General features: G+C 41.8%; 1 protein-coding gene across 1 annotated transcript; it reads left to right on the forward strand.

The window, feature by feature from the left end:
• Positions 1-13008: 13008 nt before the first annotated feature.
• On the forward strand, positions 13009-19670 carry LOC112553631 (apolipoprotein L4-like). The gene is made up of 4 exons (XM_025220985.1): positions 13009-13113; positions 13558-13763; positions 15710-15851; positions 16460-19670. The coding sequence occupies exons 3-4, from the start codon at positions 15713-15715 to the stop codon at positions 17242-17244; spliced, it is 924 nt and encodes a 307-aa protein (XP_025076770.1). The 5' UTR covers positions 13009-13113; positions 13558-13763; positions 15710-15712; the 3' UTR covers positions 17245-19670.
• The last annotated feature ends 953 nt before the right edge of the window (positions 19671-20623 follow it).

Here is a 20623-nt window from a genome sequence, read left to right on the forward strand (position 1 = left end):
TGTAATATCAGGCCATCCATTTTATAATCAGTCTGTCTGCAAGGATATACACAAGCCGGAAGTACCTTACACCATATTTTCAGCGCATGTCTTTGGCATACCTAATTATATCATGGTCCATAAGCTGAGTCCACCACAGTGCTGTCATATTTATGTAGAGGGCGGGATGTCATTTGGGAAGTTCCTTGAGCAAATGCCATAAGGTGTGACGTCAAAATAAGGTGACGACAAAAAGGTGACGACAAACGGAGGACGTAAAAGAAATTGGAAGAGAGCAGACGACAGCGGATCGGTAAAGGAAGACAGCCGTGGCCATTGCGTCTAGCCCGTGCATTCAAAGGGTTGTGCTGCTGCTGCTGCCGTTCCTGCCTTTTTGGTTTGAGTGTTGGGTTGTTGTCGTCTGTCCAACGTGTCGCTGACTTGAGCCCTTGGGTTTGTGAACCTCGCGGAGGTCGATGATGTCAAAAAAAAAAAAAAAAAAAAAAAAAAGGAGAGAGAGAGAGAAAAAAAAAACCCTCCCCAACAAACAAATGGACATTGCGTTCAACACGATGAGTACTTTGCCCAAAATATTAGCTCTACATGAAGCCATAGTAACAAAAAAATATGAAAGTCGTTGCTGTAGGCCGTGTAGGGCAACATGGCGAACTCAAGGACAGGCGTGTTGTCTCTGTATAAAGCATCGTCCAGACACCGATGATGAAGCTTTGCCCCTGGGGTTGTGGTTACAAAGCAGTGGCAAAGATGCCTTTGTGTAAAGAAAAAGCTGGGTCTCCACACCGCTTCGCTACTTTGAAGACAAGACACTTCCCTCGTTGTCTCCAATTGCTCTGTGAGCAATGTTTCACCTTGCTTTATAACTACCACCCCAGACATCATTGACGCTTTTTCATTCCAAAGGTATTGCCACTGGAGTTAATATTTGTTGTTTAATTAATCCTCAAGACCAAGGTGATTGCTGTTACTAAGTCATTGTAAAGTCAGCCAGTCTGCAAAATGTGTTCTTTGCATGTGTTTACCGCTTGGAAATTCAGGCACAAGATTAGGTTCAAGAGAAGAAAGACAAAGACCTTTGAACATACCACTTCTGAAAAGAATTTTCTCTAACATAGTGAGGACAGGGATTTGAGCTAGCAAATGTGTGACGACTCGAGACGAACACTTCCTTACTGAAGACTGGAGATGGAAATAATAGAAGGAAAGAGTTAGGATGGTAGGGGAACATAGTAACCTTCAACATAATATTGGCGGGTCTTTTAAACAATGGATTTTTTCTGGGCATAATGTTTTGAGATCTCTAACGAGTTTCAAAATAGTGTGCATAAATAGTTACTGGTGGCTTTAGATTGCCCATTTACATTTTTGAGAGACGTCCCAAATTTTATTTAACATGGGACCAGCTGTTAGAAGCCCTTTGGGCTGGTTGCAGTACTCAACGACAGACGCAAGTACACGGTCTCTGGTAAATATCTGTAGTATCGTATAATGCAGTCGTCTTTCCCTCAAAGAGGCAAGCTCAGTAAACAGATTCAACAAACACCCGACGCGAGCGAGGAAAACAATGGATCCTCAGCAAACAAATACACACACATGCATGGACAGTACAAAATATAAGTTTACTTACAGTCGCTAAACGTGAGAAACTTAGAACCCTGAAAAACCGAAAGGATCACAAAAAGGCAATATAAATAAACAAACAAGTAAACAGTCCACTCAAAAAGAAACTAGCGGGCATACGAATAAGCTCCGAGCAAAGGGACGCAATGATACGCTTGAGCTCGATTTATGAGATTTTAAGTGCATTTTGTTTGTTTACCACGCTCGAATAATGAAGGATGTACCTGCTCAAATGTTGCTTGTGTGTCTGTGTGTGCGGACATAAATAAGCTTTGATGTGCATCGTCGTTGTCATACACTTTGATCAGTTATTGTTTCAGGCTATGTTCCTAGTAGTCATGAACTGTTGATCTCAAACATACTGCATAAATTACACTTTACTTTGCAACATAGATATAATAATGTTGCCTTTTTAAAGTAGTTTTAGTACCATTTAAACACCTAGAAAATACACAAGTACACAGCTTGCTACACTAGACCATTCCACCGGCCCATTGTAGACCTCATTGTATCTGCTGACACAATAGCAAGTTACCTATTTCAGTTTCTAATTCAACACTGTGTTTTCACAGACTGATATTTTGTTCTTACTGTTACATGAAGTCACCGATTTATATTTACTGATACAACTAAAATTATTATTGCAGTTGACCCTTCAAAAGCGTGGGTTTTAACTCATCAGGTCCAGTTATACGCAGATTTCAACCTTAAATTCCAATCTCAGCGCCACCTGTCGACTTTCTCTGCCTGTGTCTTCTTTTGGTGAAAAGCAGTGTGCGTGGTATTTGGTGGGAGGACAAGGGAAATCCTTCGTGTGACTTGTGCTTCCATCTCATCACAGTCCAACTCATCATACCAGTGGTCCGAAAGTCTGCTCTTGTTTATCAATTCGTATTGCACTTCGTGCAGAAAATGAAGATCACCGCAAAGAAATTGTCTACTTCATTTAGAATCATGTCAAGGTACAAGCTATTTTCAATTCTGGCGGCTATGATTACAGCAGGGAATTTTATTCTTCTGAATGCACTGTACTTCTCACGATCACCGAACGACACTGTGAACTTAATGAAACTTATCACTAAGGTTAACACTCTGACTGATAACACATCGTACTACACACTTATTACATCCAAAACTCATAAAGTGAAATTGGATAAAAGCCTCAAACTATTGCAGCCCACAGTGTCACAACAGGATGTGTACATTATGCAGGAAATCGTCGCAACTTTCTCTATAGTGATGACTGAGGCGTCCTTGACCTTTTTCCTCTACAGTGGAAGTCTGCTGGGGTCGTGGCGCCACCACGGCCTGGTGCCCTGGGATGATGACTTGGATGTTGTTGTCCCGTCATGGCAGAAGGATGCCGTGGCTCACGTGTTGAATGGCCTCAAGCCGCACTATCTTCTTGATGCCACGCGAAGAGTCAGATGAAAGTTCTTCTCCACTCGGTCTCATGCTATCAGTATGTTCTCTTGGAAATGGCCGTACCTGGACATCATATTTTACGAGGAGAACAGAACCCACATTTGGGAACAAGACAAAGTCTTTAAAGACTTCATCTTTAACAAAGAAGACGTATTTCCATTGTCTGAGCGTCCTTTCATGGAGATGATGCTGCCTGCCCCGAGAAACACAAAAGCCGTACTGTCCACCACCTACAACGTTAGCGTGTGTACATCGGGGTGGTACGACCGCCGTGAAGAAAAAACAATTAAGGACGAACAGAAGTCAGTGCCGTGTGAACAGCTGCAGCAAGTCTTTCCGTTTGTCAGGCGCCAGGATCTACCCTGTTGTGAGATCTGATTATTGTAAAGAGAAAATGCTTCTCGTGCTCCAAATGCCACAAGTACTTCACTTTTAGATTTTAAGATGCATGAGATGACAAAAATCTCGTTCACTCAAAGATTAAACTTTTATTTCTTATAGATGACAAAGTTACTCATATATCATGCAAGTATTCATGCAGACTAACACACTCACACACATGTACATTTAAAAAAATTATTTTCTGACATTTGCACACACATACCAATCCTCATGCCTAATACCTAGCAATGCTAGCATGCTAATACCTAGCTTGTAATCTACTTGTAAACGTGTGCAGTAACTTGATACCTGTATAAACATAATGACAATCATTCAGAAGTTTGTAGCCCATGCACATCCTGTAGTCTTCTTCTTCTTGTTCCTATTCGCCCCCAGAATTTTTTATGTTTTTACTGTTTCTTTTATTTTATATCCTTCCTTTCAGTTATTGGCGCGAGCCTACATTGAATAAAGAAGTTGACTCTCTCCCTCCTAGTGAGTTCATCTCTTTTTCATGAATGCATGGTCACTGCTGTCACGTGTCGCTTGCTGGCTCTGTCCGTGCTCTAGAGCTAGAGGGGAGGAAGGGGTTGCTGCGCAGGCCTGACGAGAGGGGGGGACAGGGGGTCTGGTGTACCCGGGCCCGCGGCTGTCAAGGGGGCCCGGCCTTGGTCAGTCGATATTTTTTCTTCTTCTCCTTTACTTTTTCTTTTAAAGAAAGGTCTAAGGACAGAACACCCAAGCATTACACATGCAGAAGTTGAGTTTCAAGTCTGTAGAATACAATTTCGGGGTACTGGGGCCTGTCGTGAGATTTACGATTACAAGTACAAGGGGCCCGGAGAGGTCGTCTGTCCCGGGACCCGGGCTGGCTCTCGGCGGCCCTGTTGCTGCGTCATTATAATCTGACGTCACTATAATCTGACGCAATTTTGTTTTTTGACGAAAGGAGAGCGGTCACCAGGGAGCAAGGGTGTGTGGGAAAAGAAATAAGATTGTGAGAAGGAAGCCATATTGAATTGTGAGGAATCTGCTGTGAGTACATTTGAATAACATTTATCTGGGAGGAATCTGATTTGAGAACGGAGCAACATCTATCTAACACATTTTCAGCTTCATTAAACTTGTCAAGTGTACAAACTCTCTTTTGATACAGACCAGCAAACAACACCAGAATAAAAAAGCATCAACGAAAGCTGGTATTGCACGGAAGTAATAATGTGGAAAGTAAAACGTACGTTAATATTGTATATATATATATTAGGGCTTCTACGCAAGTGTTTCTAATTTTGTAGTGGAATTATTCTCGGAAGAAAAGATAGTAAAACTTGTGATTTATGAGATTAGATTTTAAGTGCACTTTGTTTGTTTACCATGCTCGTATTATAAAGGATGTACTTGCTCAAATGTTGCTTGTGTGTCTGTGTGTGTTTCTGTGTGTGTGTCTGTGTGTGCGGACATAAATAAGCTTTGATGTACATCGTCGTTGTCATACACTTTGATCAGTTATTGTTTCATGCTGTCTTCCTAGTAATCATGAAATGTTGTTCTCAAACATACTGCATAGATTACACTTTACTTTGCAACATTGATACAATAATGTTGCCTGTTTAAAGTAGTTTTAGTACAATTTAAACACCTTGAAAATACACAAGTACACACAGCTTGCTACACTAGACCATTCCACCGGCCGATTGTAGACCTCATTGTATCTGCTGACACAATAGCAAGTTACATGTTTCAGTTTCTAATTCAACTCTCTGTTTTCACATCCTGATATTTTGTTCTTACTGTTATATGAAGTCACCGATTTATATTTACTGATACAACTAAAATTATTATTGCAGTTGACCCTTCAAAAGCGTGTTTGAACTGAGCAAGTCCAGTTATGCTCGGATTTCAACCTTAAATTCCAATCTCAGCGCCACCTGTCGACTTTCTCTGCCTGTGTCTTCTTTTTGTGAAAAGCAGTGTGCGTGGTATTTTGTTGGAGGACAAGGGAATTTCTTCGTGTGACTTGTGCTTCCATCTCATCACAGTCCAACTCATCATACCAGTGGTCCGAAAGTCTGCTCTTGTTTATCAATTCGTATTGCACTTCGTGCGGAAAATGAAGATCACCGAAAAGAAATTGTGTACTTCATTTAGAATCATGTCAAGGTTCAAGCTATTTTTAGTTCTGGCGGCTTTAATTACAGTAGAGACTTTTACTCTTCTGTACACACTGTACCGCTTACGATAACAGTACGACACTGTGAACTTAATGAAACTTATCACTCAGGTTAACACTCTAATTGATAACAGATCGTACTACACACTTATTACATTCAAAACTCCAAATAAGAAATTGGATAAAAGCCTCAAACTATTCCAGCCCACAGTGTCACAACAGGATGTGTACATTATGCAGGAAATCGTCGCAACTTTCTCTATAGTGATGACTAAGGCGTCCTTGACCTTTTTCCTCTACAGTGGAAGTCTGCTGGGCTCGTGGCGCCACCACGGCCTGATGCCCTGGGATGATGACTTGGATGTTGTTGTCCCGTCATGGCAGAGGGATGCCGTGGCTCACGTGTTGAATGGCCTCAAGCCGCACTATCTTCTTGATGCCACGCGAAGAGTCAGATGAAAGTTCTTCTCCACTCGGTCTCATGCTATCAGTAGGGTCACTTGGAAATGGCCGTACCTGGACATCATATTTTAGGAGGAGAACAGAACCTACATTTGGGAACAAGACAAAGTCTTCAAAGACTTCATCTTTAACAAAGAAGACGTATTTCCATTGTCTGAGCGTCCTTTCATGGAGATGAAGCTGCCTGCCCCGAGAAACACAAAAGCCGTACTGTCGACCACCTACAACGTTAGCGTGTGTGCATCGGGGAGGTACGACCACAGCAAAGAGATGTTTAGGAGCGAACAGAAGTCAGTGCCGTGTGAACAGCTGCAGCAAGTCTTTCCATTTGTCAGGCGCCAGGCTGCAGTAGGCGGCCATGGAGGTTGTAACGAGAGTCTCGTCTTAAATGGAAATGTGTTGGCGTGGGTGGTGCTGAGCGGTGTGCAGTGCTAAGGTGGACTCTCTTGCCAGTTACTTTTGTTAAACCTTCACTGTTTTTATTTACTTGTTCTCGGGATGTTTTGCTAGCTTTAGATGCAAGAATTTCTAGTACCTTTCACTTGTTTAATACGTTCGCGTTATCTTGTAATCAAGGATCTACCCTGTTGACATGTGCAATAAAGTGGGTGAGATCTGATTATTGTAAAGAGAAAATGCTTCTCATGCTCCAAATGCCACAAGTACTTCACTTTTATATTTTAAGTTGCATGAGATGACAAAAATCTCGTTCACTCAAAGATTAAACTTTTATTTCTTATATATGACAAAGTTAGTCATATATCATTCAAACATTCATGCAGACTAACACACTCACATACATATGTAAATTTTAAAAAATTAGTTTGTGACATTTTTTGACACACATACCAATGCTCATGCCTAATACCTAGCAATGCTGGCATGCTAATACCTAGCTTGTAATCTACTTGTAAACGTGTGCAGTATCTTGTACCTGTATGAACACAATAACAAGCAATCAGAAGTTTGTAGCCCATGGACATCCTGTAGTCTTCTTCTTCTTCTTCCTATTCGCCCCCAGTGTAGCACAGGTCCGACACCACACCCCGCCATCGGACCCAGTGCTGGGCGTTCCTTTCCAGTTGGGACCATGTCCTGCCAGCTGTCTCTGCCTCTCTGTTGACCGATCTCCTCCACGTCTGTCTTGTCTCCCAACCTTACGCCTTCCTGTGGGTTCCAGCCCAGAGCTTGTCTTGTTAAATTGTCGGCTGGCTTTCGTCAGATGTGACCATATAGACGAAAAAATTACCACAATTCCATTTTACTAAATATGCTTGCAGTTTCTTTCACAGCAATGAAGGTATAAAAAGGCATTAGCACATACAAAAAATACGAGGCAGGCAATAATAAATCTGGAATCAGTTGTGCTGCATGAAAAGCAAAACTATATGAGCAATAGCATATAATAATATACATATAAGACATGATTGGGTAAGTCTCTTCTGTTTTATTTGTTGAGGTAAGTGTTGACAGTTTAAACTTTTCTATATACTTTTTGCACTACCAGTGTGCGTGAACCATAAAATCTGATTTGACAATCAATATTGCCTTTCAATATCTTTACAAATAATTAAAAATACCTTGTGAAAATTTTAAAATTTTCACGCCATTCTCTCATCGTTTGTCTTCTTCGACGACTGGCGATGAAATAATCAAACTCAGCTACAGTGGTTCAGTGAACCTTTCGCTCACTCATGCACTCTTCCGTAAAACATAGTCCATGCGTCCTCACGAGCATTTATAAAAGGGCGACAATCCCTGTCTCCCAAAACTGATAAGGGGGATAAACGCCCGTTGGTAACAAACATAGCTGGCAGTGTACTTCACACTGTCGGGACTGCAAACCTTCTGTGGAAGAAACCATTAAACTACATTTTATAAATGATAAGGAGCTGTTTGCTCGGTGTATCATGCAGGACGGACAATAAACACACAACTGTGAAGAATGATACGGGTAGAGTACCCTGAGAATATCAATGTATCAAGCCGGTAGCTGGTCTGCGTATCTACTTACCTCAGTAGAATGGAGACATGGCGTCATTTTCGATTTTATAGAGTGAGACAGGCTGCACTGTTCTGCAACCTTTGTAGATGAGAGATTATTTGAGAAGAAGTATGGAGGGAAGTGGCAGTGAGAGGTAGATAGAGCAGTAGTAGTCCATGAACATTCAAACACATATCCCGTGTGGGGAATGTTAAGTGCTGCTTCCAGTTCTAAATGGCACTACCATGTAATGTTTCCAACATATTTGCACCAGAACCAGTCACATACTCCACAAAATGTCAACTACAAACCCACGGATGATAGTCTGATTAAAACACTCTCTCAAAGTTTGAACAACTTCTTAAAGAATGTTGCTGTAAAAAACACAAATCTCAATATTTTATTCAAAACTGAAACAAAACAGCCTTGACTGAAGTTCTGCCTAAACGACAGATGCATGTCCTATAGCAGTTGAGAGTGGTTCACTGGGGACATGCGAAGCAAACGGTGGACAGGTAAGAGAGTATAGAGTGAGGGAGAGATAGAAACAGAGAAAGAAAAAGAGAACAAGAGAAAAACTGAAATGATGACTTTGACTTTAAATTTTTTGGAAAAGCATTCTGAATCCATCAAGACCTGTAGACTGTCTTACTGATACTTCTGACCCCGCACAGTCAGGGTGAACTTGCACAGGCGGGAAGACAGGTGTGGAGAGGGATGAAAGGCAAATGTGGAGACTTTTCGGGGGAATAATAATAATAATAATAAAGACATTTTAATTTTTGATGTTGTTTGCCCATGTTTTCGACATTAAAAAAATTCAAGTGTCTTTTGTAACATGTCCCAGTTTACGAGAAAAGTTCGGATTTTCAGAAATGAATTTATGAGTCACACCAACAGATGGCACAAACATAACAACAGCTCATGCATATCGTATTAAAATCAAAGCCAGCTGCCGGCAAGGTTCGCTTTCTCTCTCAGCCATGGAAGTGATGCTCGTGTTTACTTTCACCACGCACTTGTATTACTGGACTGCTGGCAGACGATTTTTTCAGTTAACTATTAAAACGAGGCATGAGACGACAAGGCTTCCGATTTATTCACATTCTTTATTTAGGCTCGCCGGGACTAACAGCGGATTACTTTGCAAGAGGCTAAGCGTTGGTCGTGGCAGACAAACAACAATTCACTTATACACATCCATGCTTTTACAGTGAGGTTTTCAGATTCTCTCTCCCTTCATCTCCCTTCTGCTCTTCTTCTTTCACGTCTACTCTGTCCTTCAAAATGGTCGACTTGCTACTTGCTTGTCACCCAGTAAAACTTTGCACCCAAACAGCATCATCTTTCTGAAAAAAATAGTTCATTTGCCTCACAGTTTATATCGACTGCTAGCATCCAGCACTTGACTCATGACACACATTACAACACAGTATTAGTACCGAGCACAGTTCCTACTATACAAATACTGTGTGTAGTGGGATGTAGATATAACTGTGTACAGTTACTACTATACAAATACTGTGTGTAGTGGGATGTAGATATAACTGTGTACAATCACATACATATTCCACATACTGTTAAGTGTAGACAAGGTGTAGGCAATCTCTCAGAAGTACATAATGTGAAATGTAGACAAGTTGTAACTACAGGTAATTGTAGATTGTAAGTACTTGTAGACAAACACTCGCTGGTGGACAAGTAATACGAGCAGTTGATGTGTAAACACGAGCTGAATGCTGATTTCCAGAAAACTGTTACCATAGTGATCAAATACTTACTGAAGCAGTTAGTGAACATTCATAACTGAAATAGTTTACTTCAACCCATTACACTAACTGTAAGTTTGTTGGTCTTTTATGCACAGACTGTGGAAAAGAGCGGAAACAATTAAAAAAAATCTGTCTTCACATTCGATAAACACAGTCCCCCCTCCACACGTTTGTTCACACAGTCAAGTGGACACTTGCTCACATCCGGGATCTGTATGAACGCACTCGTTTGATGCGCTGATAAAAGAATAAGCAGCTGTGAATTAGAAACTGTTCGTTTCTAGAAAATATCTATAACAAAAAAGACTCTGAAATGGCTTGAATAATGTGTCTTCCTCTATGTCACACTTGTACCATTTACTCCTTATGAAATGAAAGATACTTTAAACAGGGCTTCTGCTAAGGCTAAATTCTTTGGGGTCCCAGGGACCCCTTCCTCAGATTTCTAAGGGGTCCCAGGCTAACTCTAAGGGCTCCCTTCACAATGTGAAAAAAAAAATCAACAAGTCAACTACTTTGTTCAACTGCCTTTCAGACACACAAAGCACTGTAATGTCTAGTCAGAAGCGGCGAGATTTCTTTGCCATGATGTCTGTGCAAGCATCTGTGATGAGCGTATGCTCATTGTACTTGGGGTGCTCACTTTCTTTCCATTTCTAAGGCAATGAATTTAACCACGCTGTCAACGACATCTTTGAAATAAGTTAAATAATCTGCACCTGGTGGTGGATGGGAGAGGATGTATGAAAGTATGAATGCCTCAGATGCCATCATTCAAGAGGAAGTTCTCGACCGTAACCTGGCAATTAATAAGTTAGTGAGAACTAGAGTTGTAAGAAACATAAACGAGAGGTGGCACGTTGCTAAAAGTATAAAAGTTGGGATAAAAAAAAAAACTGGTGCAAGGTAGAAAAGCGAACCTCGGCATGACGTGGCGCCCACAGCTCAGTGACATTCAGTGGATTCTTATGTAAATCATGAGATGAAGGGGGATCGAAGGTGTTTGAAACTGTACAAATAAATTAAACGAGTTTCAGTTGCAAACTATATTTAGCAATAAAACGCCTTTCTCAGCCGACTAGTACTTGATGTAGGGTCTAAGAAAAGTGAGGCGAAACGGCTTCTATCTGAACATACTGTCTTTCCTTACATCTTTCTTTACTCATAAGAGGGGATAATAATATTTAATATTTTCAGTTCATTCCTCCTGATGACTGACCTAAAGTACACCTCGGTTTGAGTCCAATCTTTGAACTTTTACAAATAGCCAACAATTCACGACTGCAACATAGTGCCCTCAAGGTCTTTTCTTCGCTTATCTAACCCGACCATTATGCGATCAATTCAGTTGTTTTTATGTTTGTGTCATTTGTGCTGTTCATTCTTCTCTCCTTTATAAATTCTAGTTTTGTTTGTTTGTGGAGAATACAGTCAGTCCTTACCCCGACAGAATGTTCAGATAGAAGTCGTTTCCCATCAACGCTCAGACCCTACCGCAAGTACTGGATGAGGGAGACGATTTATTGCCATGCTAGTCGGCAGTGCCTGTGATGTCCACCCCGCCTTTTGTCCGGCTAGTAATTGAAGACGACTGGCCGATGGCAGTCCGCACCTCGTGTACTCCTACCTTCCCTCGCACGGACGATACCACTCATTTCCCCCCGGTGGGAAGATATCGGCCTTTAGTGGAACTCTTCTTGGTAAGGGAAAACAAACTCAGTGCAAGGGAAGTTACTCTCGCCTTGCAGCAGACGACAACAATAGGTTCGTCTACGACGTCAGAAACTACACTTACCCAATATTGTATCTGTTCTTCGCCCAAATTTGAAGGGGTCCCCTGGGACCCCATTGACGAAAACTGAAGGGGTCCTCCGAACTTTTAATGCGTACTGTACGCAATTTTTTGTGTAATCAGAAGCCCTGCGTCAAAGACTGGATCATGAGAAGAACAACCTGTAACAGCAACACGGGCGTTCAGTGGACCTTCGCCAGGCAGCTTGAGGATCTTGACTTTGCGGATGACATCAGCCTGTTGTCCCACAAACAACACCACGCACAGACAAAGCTCACTCGGCTCGCAGAAGAAGCAGCAATGACTGGCCTGACCATCAACATCAAGAAGACGGAGGTCATGTGGGTCAACAACAAGCAAGAAGCCACACTCCACCTACATGGAGAATGTATTACAGAGTCTGACCGTTTCACCTACCTTTGCAGCATAGTCAGCAAAGATGGAAGTGCAGATCAAGATGTAAGAAGCCGAATAAACAAAGCCAGGCTTGCATTCCACACCCTAAGACCTATCTGGAACTTTAAGGTTTTATCTCCACATCTTCAACACAAATGTGAAATGACGAAATGAGTCGAAAGTCGGAAATATTAGATTTGCCAAATTGCATATTTTTAAAAAGTACAGGTTCTGAACTTTCTGTCGATACAAAAGTTGTTCTTCTATTCCTAAAATTGAGTGAGCTATAAACGTTTGAAGTGTGAAAGTACGGTGGCGGCCATTTTGAGAAAAGCGGGTTCAAAGATTAGCATCAAGATGGCCGACCAGGTTTGTTTACTCCTAAATTTTTGCAGACAAATCTTTTGATCGGTTAATATTTGAATCGTTCTTTAAAGAAGTTTGACATACAGACTGCGGGGTTTCTAGCAAGGTATAACACGATGGGGTTATGACTGGGAAACAGTAGAGAAACAGCGTTTGAATTTCGTGTGAAATCGGTATGGATCGCAGTAGGGTACTCGATTAAAACCGATTTAAAGTCGAATTCTATCTTTTATTTTAACATAGCAGTGTATTTTCCTGATAGTTTACTAACCAAGGAATCCATTTTTAAAGAAAAGTCAAACTGCACAAAATTGACCCCTCTCACCTTTCGGAGCTTCTAGCACATAAGTGTTCCGTGTGACTTAGGACTCATTTCGTCGTGGACGGTCACAAATGTAAAATCAGTCCTTCTATATGGATGTGAGACATGGCGGGTGACAAATGCCATCACTGACAAGATACAGACATTCGTCAACAACTGTCTGCGCCACATCCTCAACATCACATGGCCCGAAAAGATCTTCAATACAGACCTGTGGGAGAGAGCCAACCAAAAACCTGCCAAGACATCAAGAAGCGGAAGTGGGGCTGGATCGGTCACACCTTACGAAAGCCAACCGACAATTTAACAAGACAAGCTCTGGGCTGCAACCCACAGGGAAGGGTCAGGGTTGGGAGACCCAGACAGACGTGGAGGAGCTTACCCCACAGACAGGTGGAGACAGCTGGCAGGACATGGTTCCAACTGGTAAGGGACACCCAGAACCGGGCTAATAAAGTCAGATATTTCTACTTTTTCTAGTTTCCCAGTTTGTGTTAGGCTCGCTGAACCACTGTGTAACTGTTTGCAGAGGTCGTGAACTGAGTCTTTATCCCGGAGAGAAAGTCCCTGGATTGGCTGATGAAATTTTTATTATCATATTTTACTGTTTCTATTTTTTAATCTTTCCTTTCAGCTGAGACGAGCGCGATTTTGCAGAGATTTCAGTATCGAGTTCCTCCTTTACTACCCCCTCCACTTTATATCTCCCCCATCTATCTCAGTTAATTTCCTCTCTCTATCTTCAGCTACCCATAAGAGTGTTGTTCACGAATCCGGCGGGCTACACACTCTCACATCACTGCCCTCCATAGCATTATCGAAATTTCTGGGAAATCATGAGGTGAGAGCTTGCTTTGTGTGTTTCCTCAGAAACTTCATCTCTTTTCACGAGGCGAGCGCGCGTGCAAGCTGACGCCCCTTTGCTTGAGGTCGGGCTGACTGTTTCGGGCGATAACGTTGTCGCTGCATGACGTCATCTGCCGATACATAAGCGTGAACGGACTTTAACGGTCTCCGCAGTCAGTCGACGACCTCAGCAGGCTGAAGTTGATGTGACAGGACAGGCTACAGATGTGGTAAGAAAAATAATTATATAAAACAACAATTTAGAGATTCCTTCAGTAAACAGGAAAACATCGCACAAGATGAAATCCCTCGTGGTCGCACTCTTGTCGATAATTTACACTTACTACACATCAGATCATTTTTAATAAAAATGAATCGTTTTCTGCTTTAGAATCATTACATTTGAGGTAAGTCTACTCTGTACACTGTGTCAGGGGTGTGTCTGTTCAGTGTTGCTGAAAACCTCTATCTTCGCCTTCCTCTACTTCGCTGTCCTTTTATTCATATGTTACACATATAGACATATTTATATCATCCTCCCAAGAAGGACCGACGCAGGGCAGCGCCGGAGGAAAGAATGGAGAAAGGAGGAGGAGGAGGGAGGAGGGGAGCAAACTCCACCGACCGTGTCTAGCTAAGGGGAGATAAACTTTATGGTTCTACTGGCCACCACACATCCAGAGAAAATGTAGATGAATTATCTATTGTCTCTGACACATCTGTCTCTTCTCCCTCTTGTCGACTCTCGCACTCAGATGCTTCTGTGTTGTTGGAGGGCTCGTGTTAGTGTAGATACAACTACTATCTACCGTTGACTTTCTACAAAGTGTAAAATGGCAAACTGGTATTAAAAGATTCGTCTGGGCATTTATTTACTATACTATGTAGCATTCAGAAAAAGTGAAATGTTGTTGTGTACTTGTCACTGGTGGGAATGGCCTGCATACAACATGCTGTGTATAATTACTACGGGGGAATGTTCTTCGTTTTTCAAATTTTACGACCTGTGACCCCCGTTCACATAGACAGGTGGCCTGGTTATGAAGATTTCATTCTACTCTCTCGGTTACATTGCATTTAACTGAGTCAGATTGACACTAGTGTAACAAACTCCGGACACACGTGTTTCGTTTAAAGTATTGAAGTCGACAGAAAAGTCGTTAGAGGCGCGCGGCCCTTTACACGTGCAAGTCCAGGTGTTTACAAACAACCTGGGGCCTAATTTATGAAGTGGGAACATTAAAACTAAGTGCTCCCCAGATCGAAGGGTGCGAAGTGTGTGTTTTCATATTTATTTCCACCACTGTCAGACTGCCATATCCCATCATACCATGATTGATATCTCATCTTAATATGCTACTTTAAATTCATCTTACATGTTTAGTATACACACATTTTTTATTTGCATTTCCACCTTGAAACAGACCGATGGCTTGTAACAAAAACCTCTGTGTACACAGGAAAACACACTTTCCAAGGCTTTGACTCTCGAGTGTAACGGGTGGTGGTGTCATATAACTAATAGTGGCAGAGTTTTTTTTGTCGTTTTGTTGTGATTTGGTTTCCCCCAACTTGCTTTGTGTTTCGATTTTTTTTCCACAACGAACTGAGCTTACTTCGCGTTAAAATGCTATTTTAAATTTTCTGATGATGTCAGGTTGAGATTTTGTCTCGGTCTCTAGCAGGGCCACTAAGTACAATTACAACAAATGATGGCAGTTGATGACGAAAACTACTGTTGAATATGAGGGGGGAGAAGAGATACGTTGTTATGATGATAGAAAGTGCGATATCAACATTAAGATGATAATAATGATGATGGCAAAGAGAGGGCGATGGGTGGAGGGGGAAGTGAGATAAAATGTCACGGAAAATATTGTAATGGACAATGGATATATAATAAAATTTCTTAAATTCTAAATCTTGACACTGCCGGTAAATTTTCCACCTGCTACAAAACCTCGCTAAGGTTTTATTCCTTCTCGATATTTTCTGCTGCTCCCCCTCTAATCACACCGTCCCTTACAGTACAAAACCATTTCTAGGTCGAAGCACGATCAAAAACAAACCAGCCAGCAGACAGTCCATCCACTAATCTTCCTCTTTTGACATTATCTTTCTCATCGTCCATCCTCCTCTATCACAATTCTCATCGTCATGGACCTCTATTCTGTAGGTCATGGCCGAGTGGGACGAGCAAAAGGAAGCTGGCACTTTGAAGAACGACATCCAGAACATCATAGACGCCCTCAACACACACCACAGGAACGTCAACATTTCCAGAGTCACCGGAAGTTCTGTTGCCATTGCCACTGGAGGTAGGTGTCCTTAGGTTTTATGTTTTGATCACAGTATAATTGCAAACTTCGCTCGACCATATGTTGCAAGTGCTTTGTGTTTCTCGTACTCAGACACACTCGTGCATGGCTATGTCCAGTTAGCTAATTTGTGGTCACGTGGAGCTAATTAAATGCCAAATTGCATTTTACTGTTTTTATGTACTTTCCGATTTCATAAACTTACTACTGATGTAAGGACAGAACTGTCTCAGACTGTTTTCGTCCGCTGCATAGTCGCCCTTTTCACTGTAATCTCATCTGTACACCCCGAAGTGCCCTCTCTATTGCATATCGTACAGATTGCTGTAAATGTCTCGTGTAGTCTTGTAGTGTATTTATTTACTTTACTCATCCCCATTTTTAGAAAACAATAACAATAATACACAAACAACACATTTTCTGTCAGACAAAACTTGCTATGATTGCACAAAATTCTAGGGTAAGCTAGCTGCCGTTTAGCTACTAGAGAAGCCACAAGAATAATAATGTAAATGAAAAAATAAACAGGCAGACAAATATGATTTATATTGTACTCACTTGGAAAAACTCCAAAAGGTTAATACAGTTTTCTATTGTCACTGTTTCAGTGCCTGCAGCAGCCTGCGCCATCGCCGCGCCCTTCACCTTAGGGGTGACCTTGATACCAGCCATTGTCCTGGGCATCATCGCCGCCGTTGGTGGAGGTGTGTCTGTCGGCGCAACAGTCGCAGGATATTTCATCAAAAGACAAAAAGTTAAAGAAGTGCAGGAGAAATGGGATACTTTTCGCCAGAATGTTATCGCAAACCACAAAGACATCGCAGAGGTGCGGGACCTCCTTCTGAAACTAAACCCAAGAACAAGCGGCGCCGCCATCACACCCAAGGACGCGTTGCAAGGTGCTGCCGAGTTCGTGCGAACTTCCGGTGGTATTTCAAGTGCAGTTGTTCGTGGAGCTCTGAAGTCGACAGCAGCAGGAGTGCGAATCACAGCCCCGCTGCTGGCTGCTGCCAGTGTCGTCGCCCTGCCGCTGGACATCGTTGACCTGGTGACGGCCAGCCTCGCGCTTCACAGAGGCGAACAATCGACTGCCACGGAGTCTCTCACGCATATAGTTACCTTTCTTGACAGAATCGCCAACAACTACAATAACAATGACAATAACAGTAACGATGGCAGCGACGAAGACAACGGCAATGCCGAAAGCGATGACCAAGACAATGATAATGACAATTACGACGACATTGAACTTCTACTTGACTATGATAATGATGATGACCCCTTTGGTCAGTTTCTCCTTCAGTTCAGCTGTAACCCAGTGGCCAAGTCCTCAACATCAGAAACAAAGCAAGAAGAAGAAGCACTTGAACTCACAGCGAACTCTAGAGTGTAAACGCAAACACACTAAGTTTTACACAACAGACAGCACAAAACAATAATTGTACGGGGTCCTGATACTGCAACCAGTCGCTGGGATTAAAAGCTTCAAAGTAGAATTAACAGGTCGCTGACTATGATCTGAGTACTACTACTGCTACTACAAGTAGATACAATGTTTATCTATTTAGTCTGTGACAGCGATCAACAATACAGTGCGACCACCCCGTGTGACATTACGGATGGATGAGGAGCAACCAAATGTGTGAGAGTTGGGGCCGCTAGCCGGGCCTTTGCAGACTCCATAGCTCTACAGACAGAGAGAAAGCATGTGTGATAAAGTCGCTTATAAAGACATATTGAAAACTAAAACAGCAGGATTCATTAATTTGTCTTCATGCAGATGTGTGCTACAAGCTGGCCCAAGCAAAAGTCGATGAATGAGGATATGCATTTTGGTTTTGTAAACACTTTTTCATTAGTCATGGTATCTGTGTATAAATAACTCAAGCTAATTTGTGTCTGTCTTCACTAATGTCAATGAATAACGGAAGTGCATTCTTGTGCAAGGGTATAAGCGGTGTTAACGTGCCAATGAAAGCGAGGCTGAATGAGCATAACAGTACTCGACCTAAGCGGCCTAAAAACTGTCGGGAGACAAAGAGTGAGATGGTCCATTGCATTCGATGATCACCATCCCTATGCTGTAAAACTGAATGGTTCATGTTTCAGAATACTGACTGTACACTTATTTCTGTATCTGTGACGAGCTGCATGAGTTGTGTTTAAGTAGCAAACATGTATTTCAGCACCTGTACAGTCACACTATAGTGAAAAGGGGAAAAGGGGTGGTTGTAAGTTGGTCCTACTGTCTGGTAAACAGCGAGCCAACCCAGATCTTAGTGGAGATGGTCTTTTGAGATCATTGACCAAATTTTAAAAATTTGCTTCCATTCAACCCATTATCAAATACATTCCTCTTAACTGCATTGCTCTTCTGGATAGGGATGGTGGTGTGATGCTAACCTGAATGTGAATTCTAATGATTGTAGTGAAATTAGTAACATCATGAGCACTGACATTATGTGCAAGCAAAGAGGAAAACTCATCCTCTCTGGTGCAAGTAAGTGATTGTCACACAGGGTGGACAGGAAGTTAACGAATCAGCACAGCACAAGTGGTCAAACTGCACCTGTTGAATGAGTAATAGTATTTAGTAGTCTGAGAGAGAATATAATTAACTGTCGTCGGCCACAGATTCACTTCCCAGGGAGACATGGCAAGTGGAGGGACACTACGTGTAGGGGACTGGAGGCTGCGTCATCCGAGAATAGTGTGGTATTTGTAAATTTTGTATACCTACGATTTGTTGTATAAGTTGAAATTTTGTATTAGTAGTTTATTTTTGCTGTAACTGTCCATAGGCGCAGTCTAAGGGCCATGAGATGGACCATGGAGTGAAGGGTTGTAAGTGTTTAGGCCTGGCTAATGACCATGTAGATGCAATGTAAGTAGTGTTTGAAATATGTGACAAGTTGGCCCTAGTAACTGGCAAGAACTTACTTTCCTAAGAAGAAAGAACTGGATTAAATCAGCAAATTAGTGTTAACTTCATGACTTTTATATATGGTTCACTTGGCCTAACTTTACTCAAATGGGGTAGGTAAAGGGAAGCAAAAACCAGTGGGTTAATTCTGTACACAAGACAATTAGCCTATTATGACAACTGGTCAAAACATCAGACACAGGTCTGTCTACCTTACATTTAATCTATTGAAATAATTTGCTACTTTTTATCTACCTGTAGATCTCTACCTATTTGTTCACTTTCAGGTAAAGGCATTTGTCATCACCTTCTCCCAGTAAGTCAACCCACAGAGTTAATGCCAAAAAAGACCATTCAAACACCTAAGCCATAAGCTAGGAAGCCATCAGTGAGCATTAATTATTCATTACTACGATACAAAATGGTCACTGTCAAGAGTAATGCATGATTAATAAATGTGTTTTATGTGAAACTGTTGACATGATGTCTACCAATTGAATGTTCTTAATGTTTCTAGCTTCAACATTATACCTCTTGATGATTTTACATCCTTGCATGGTAAGATACTCATATATTTCATGTCAACTGGTTAAAACATCTGCAGTAGCTAAGCTAAAGTATTGATGATAAGAGTAGACCTAATTGTTGCTTCAATAACAAGAGGTTTATTATAACCATTGTTTACACTTTAAGACTGTTGACTGCAGCAGTTTTACTCTTGACACATCTTTTATAAACTCGCGATATCAAGTTCTGATTGTGCACTGCATGCTACATAAAAATTATGTTACTTCACCAATGGTACCAAGTAGCCGATAATAATGAGGTACTATGTTCCTTTATAACAGACTCCTGTCTCTTGTTTTGCCTTGTTTCTGACCTTGGATGAAATACAGCTGAACAATAAAAAAATACAATTACTGATGCAGTTATCTTTATTGAATTGAGTGTGCATGAATGTAAGTGCCAAAGTGATTAAAAGCCATGGAATCAACATTTCATATCAATTTTTATTATATTGTAGCCGGACTGACCGACCCTCGCTAACACCCTACACCAGCGGTTCTCAACCTGTGGGGCGCGCCTACAAATGGGGCGCGGAGGTGGTCATTTTTTAAAAGTTTCTTATACCGGTATTAGTGAAATTAGTTTACATTGTGTAACCGAGTGGTGAGGGGCCTCAAAGTCCAAATCTTTTCTCTCTATTCAAGTACACTGTCTCGGCAATGCAGTGACTTCTCACTTCCAAAACTCAAAACACAATCCCCCTCTCAACAATTAAGCCTCCAATCTCCCTCCTCTCGCCTTTTGCCCTCTCTCTCCCCCAATCTCTCATCGCTGACTCCCCTCTCCCTCTCCAGTCACACCTTTTTTTTTTTTTAAACATCTAAAAGGCAGGCATTCAGGACACGTCCATCATTCACACCCTTTCGCCCTCGCACGTGCTCAGTCCTAGTACTCTAGGTCCCTGACAGAAGGCCATGACCAGACAGTGCGGGGTGGGGGCTTAAGAACGACCGATGACTGCTGCTAATGGCATATTTATCGGACATATTTGAGAAGCTGAACGTTGTGAATACGTCTCTGCAAGGGAAAGACACCACCATATTACAAACAACTGACAAGATGAATACTTTCGTCCGAAACATTTCGTTGTGGACGCAAAAGATACGCCAAGAAAATATTTTTGATATGTTTCCGTGCTTGTGTAAGTGCAAGGCTGACAACTTGAATCTTGATCAGGTGAAGAATGTAATTATTGCCCATCTAAACGGACTGCAAGAAAGGTTTCATCATTATTTCGCTGAAATTGATGTGACTAAATACGATTGGATTTGTAATCCATTTC

Source organism: Pomacea canaliculata, linkage group LG13 (assembly GCF_003073045.1).
Source record: "Pomacea canaliculata isolate SZHN2017 linkage group LG13, ASM307304v1, whole genome shotgun sequence".
Classification (NCBI taxonomy): domain Eukaryota; kingdom Metazoa; phylum Mollusca; class Gastropoda; order Architaenioglossa; family Ampullariidae; genus Pomacea; species Pomacea canaliculata.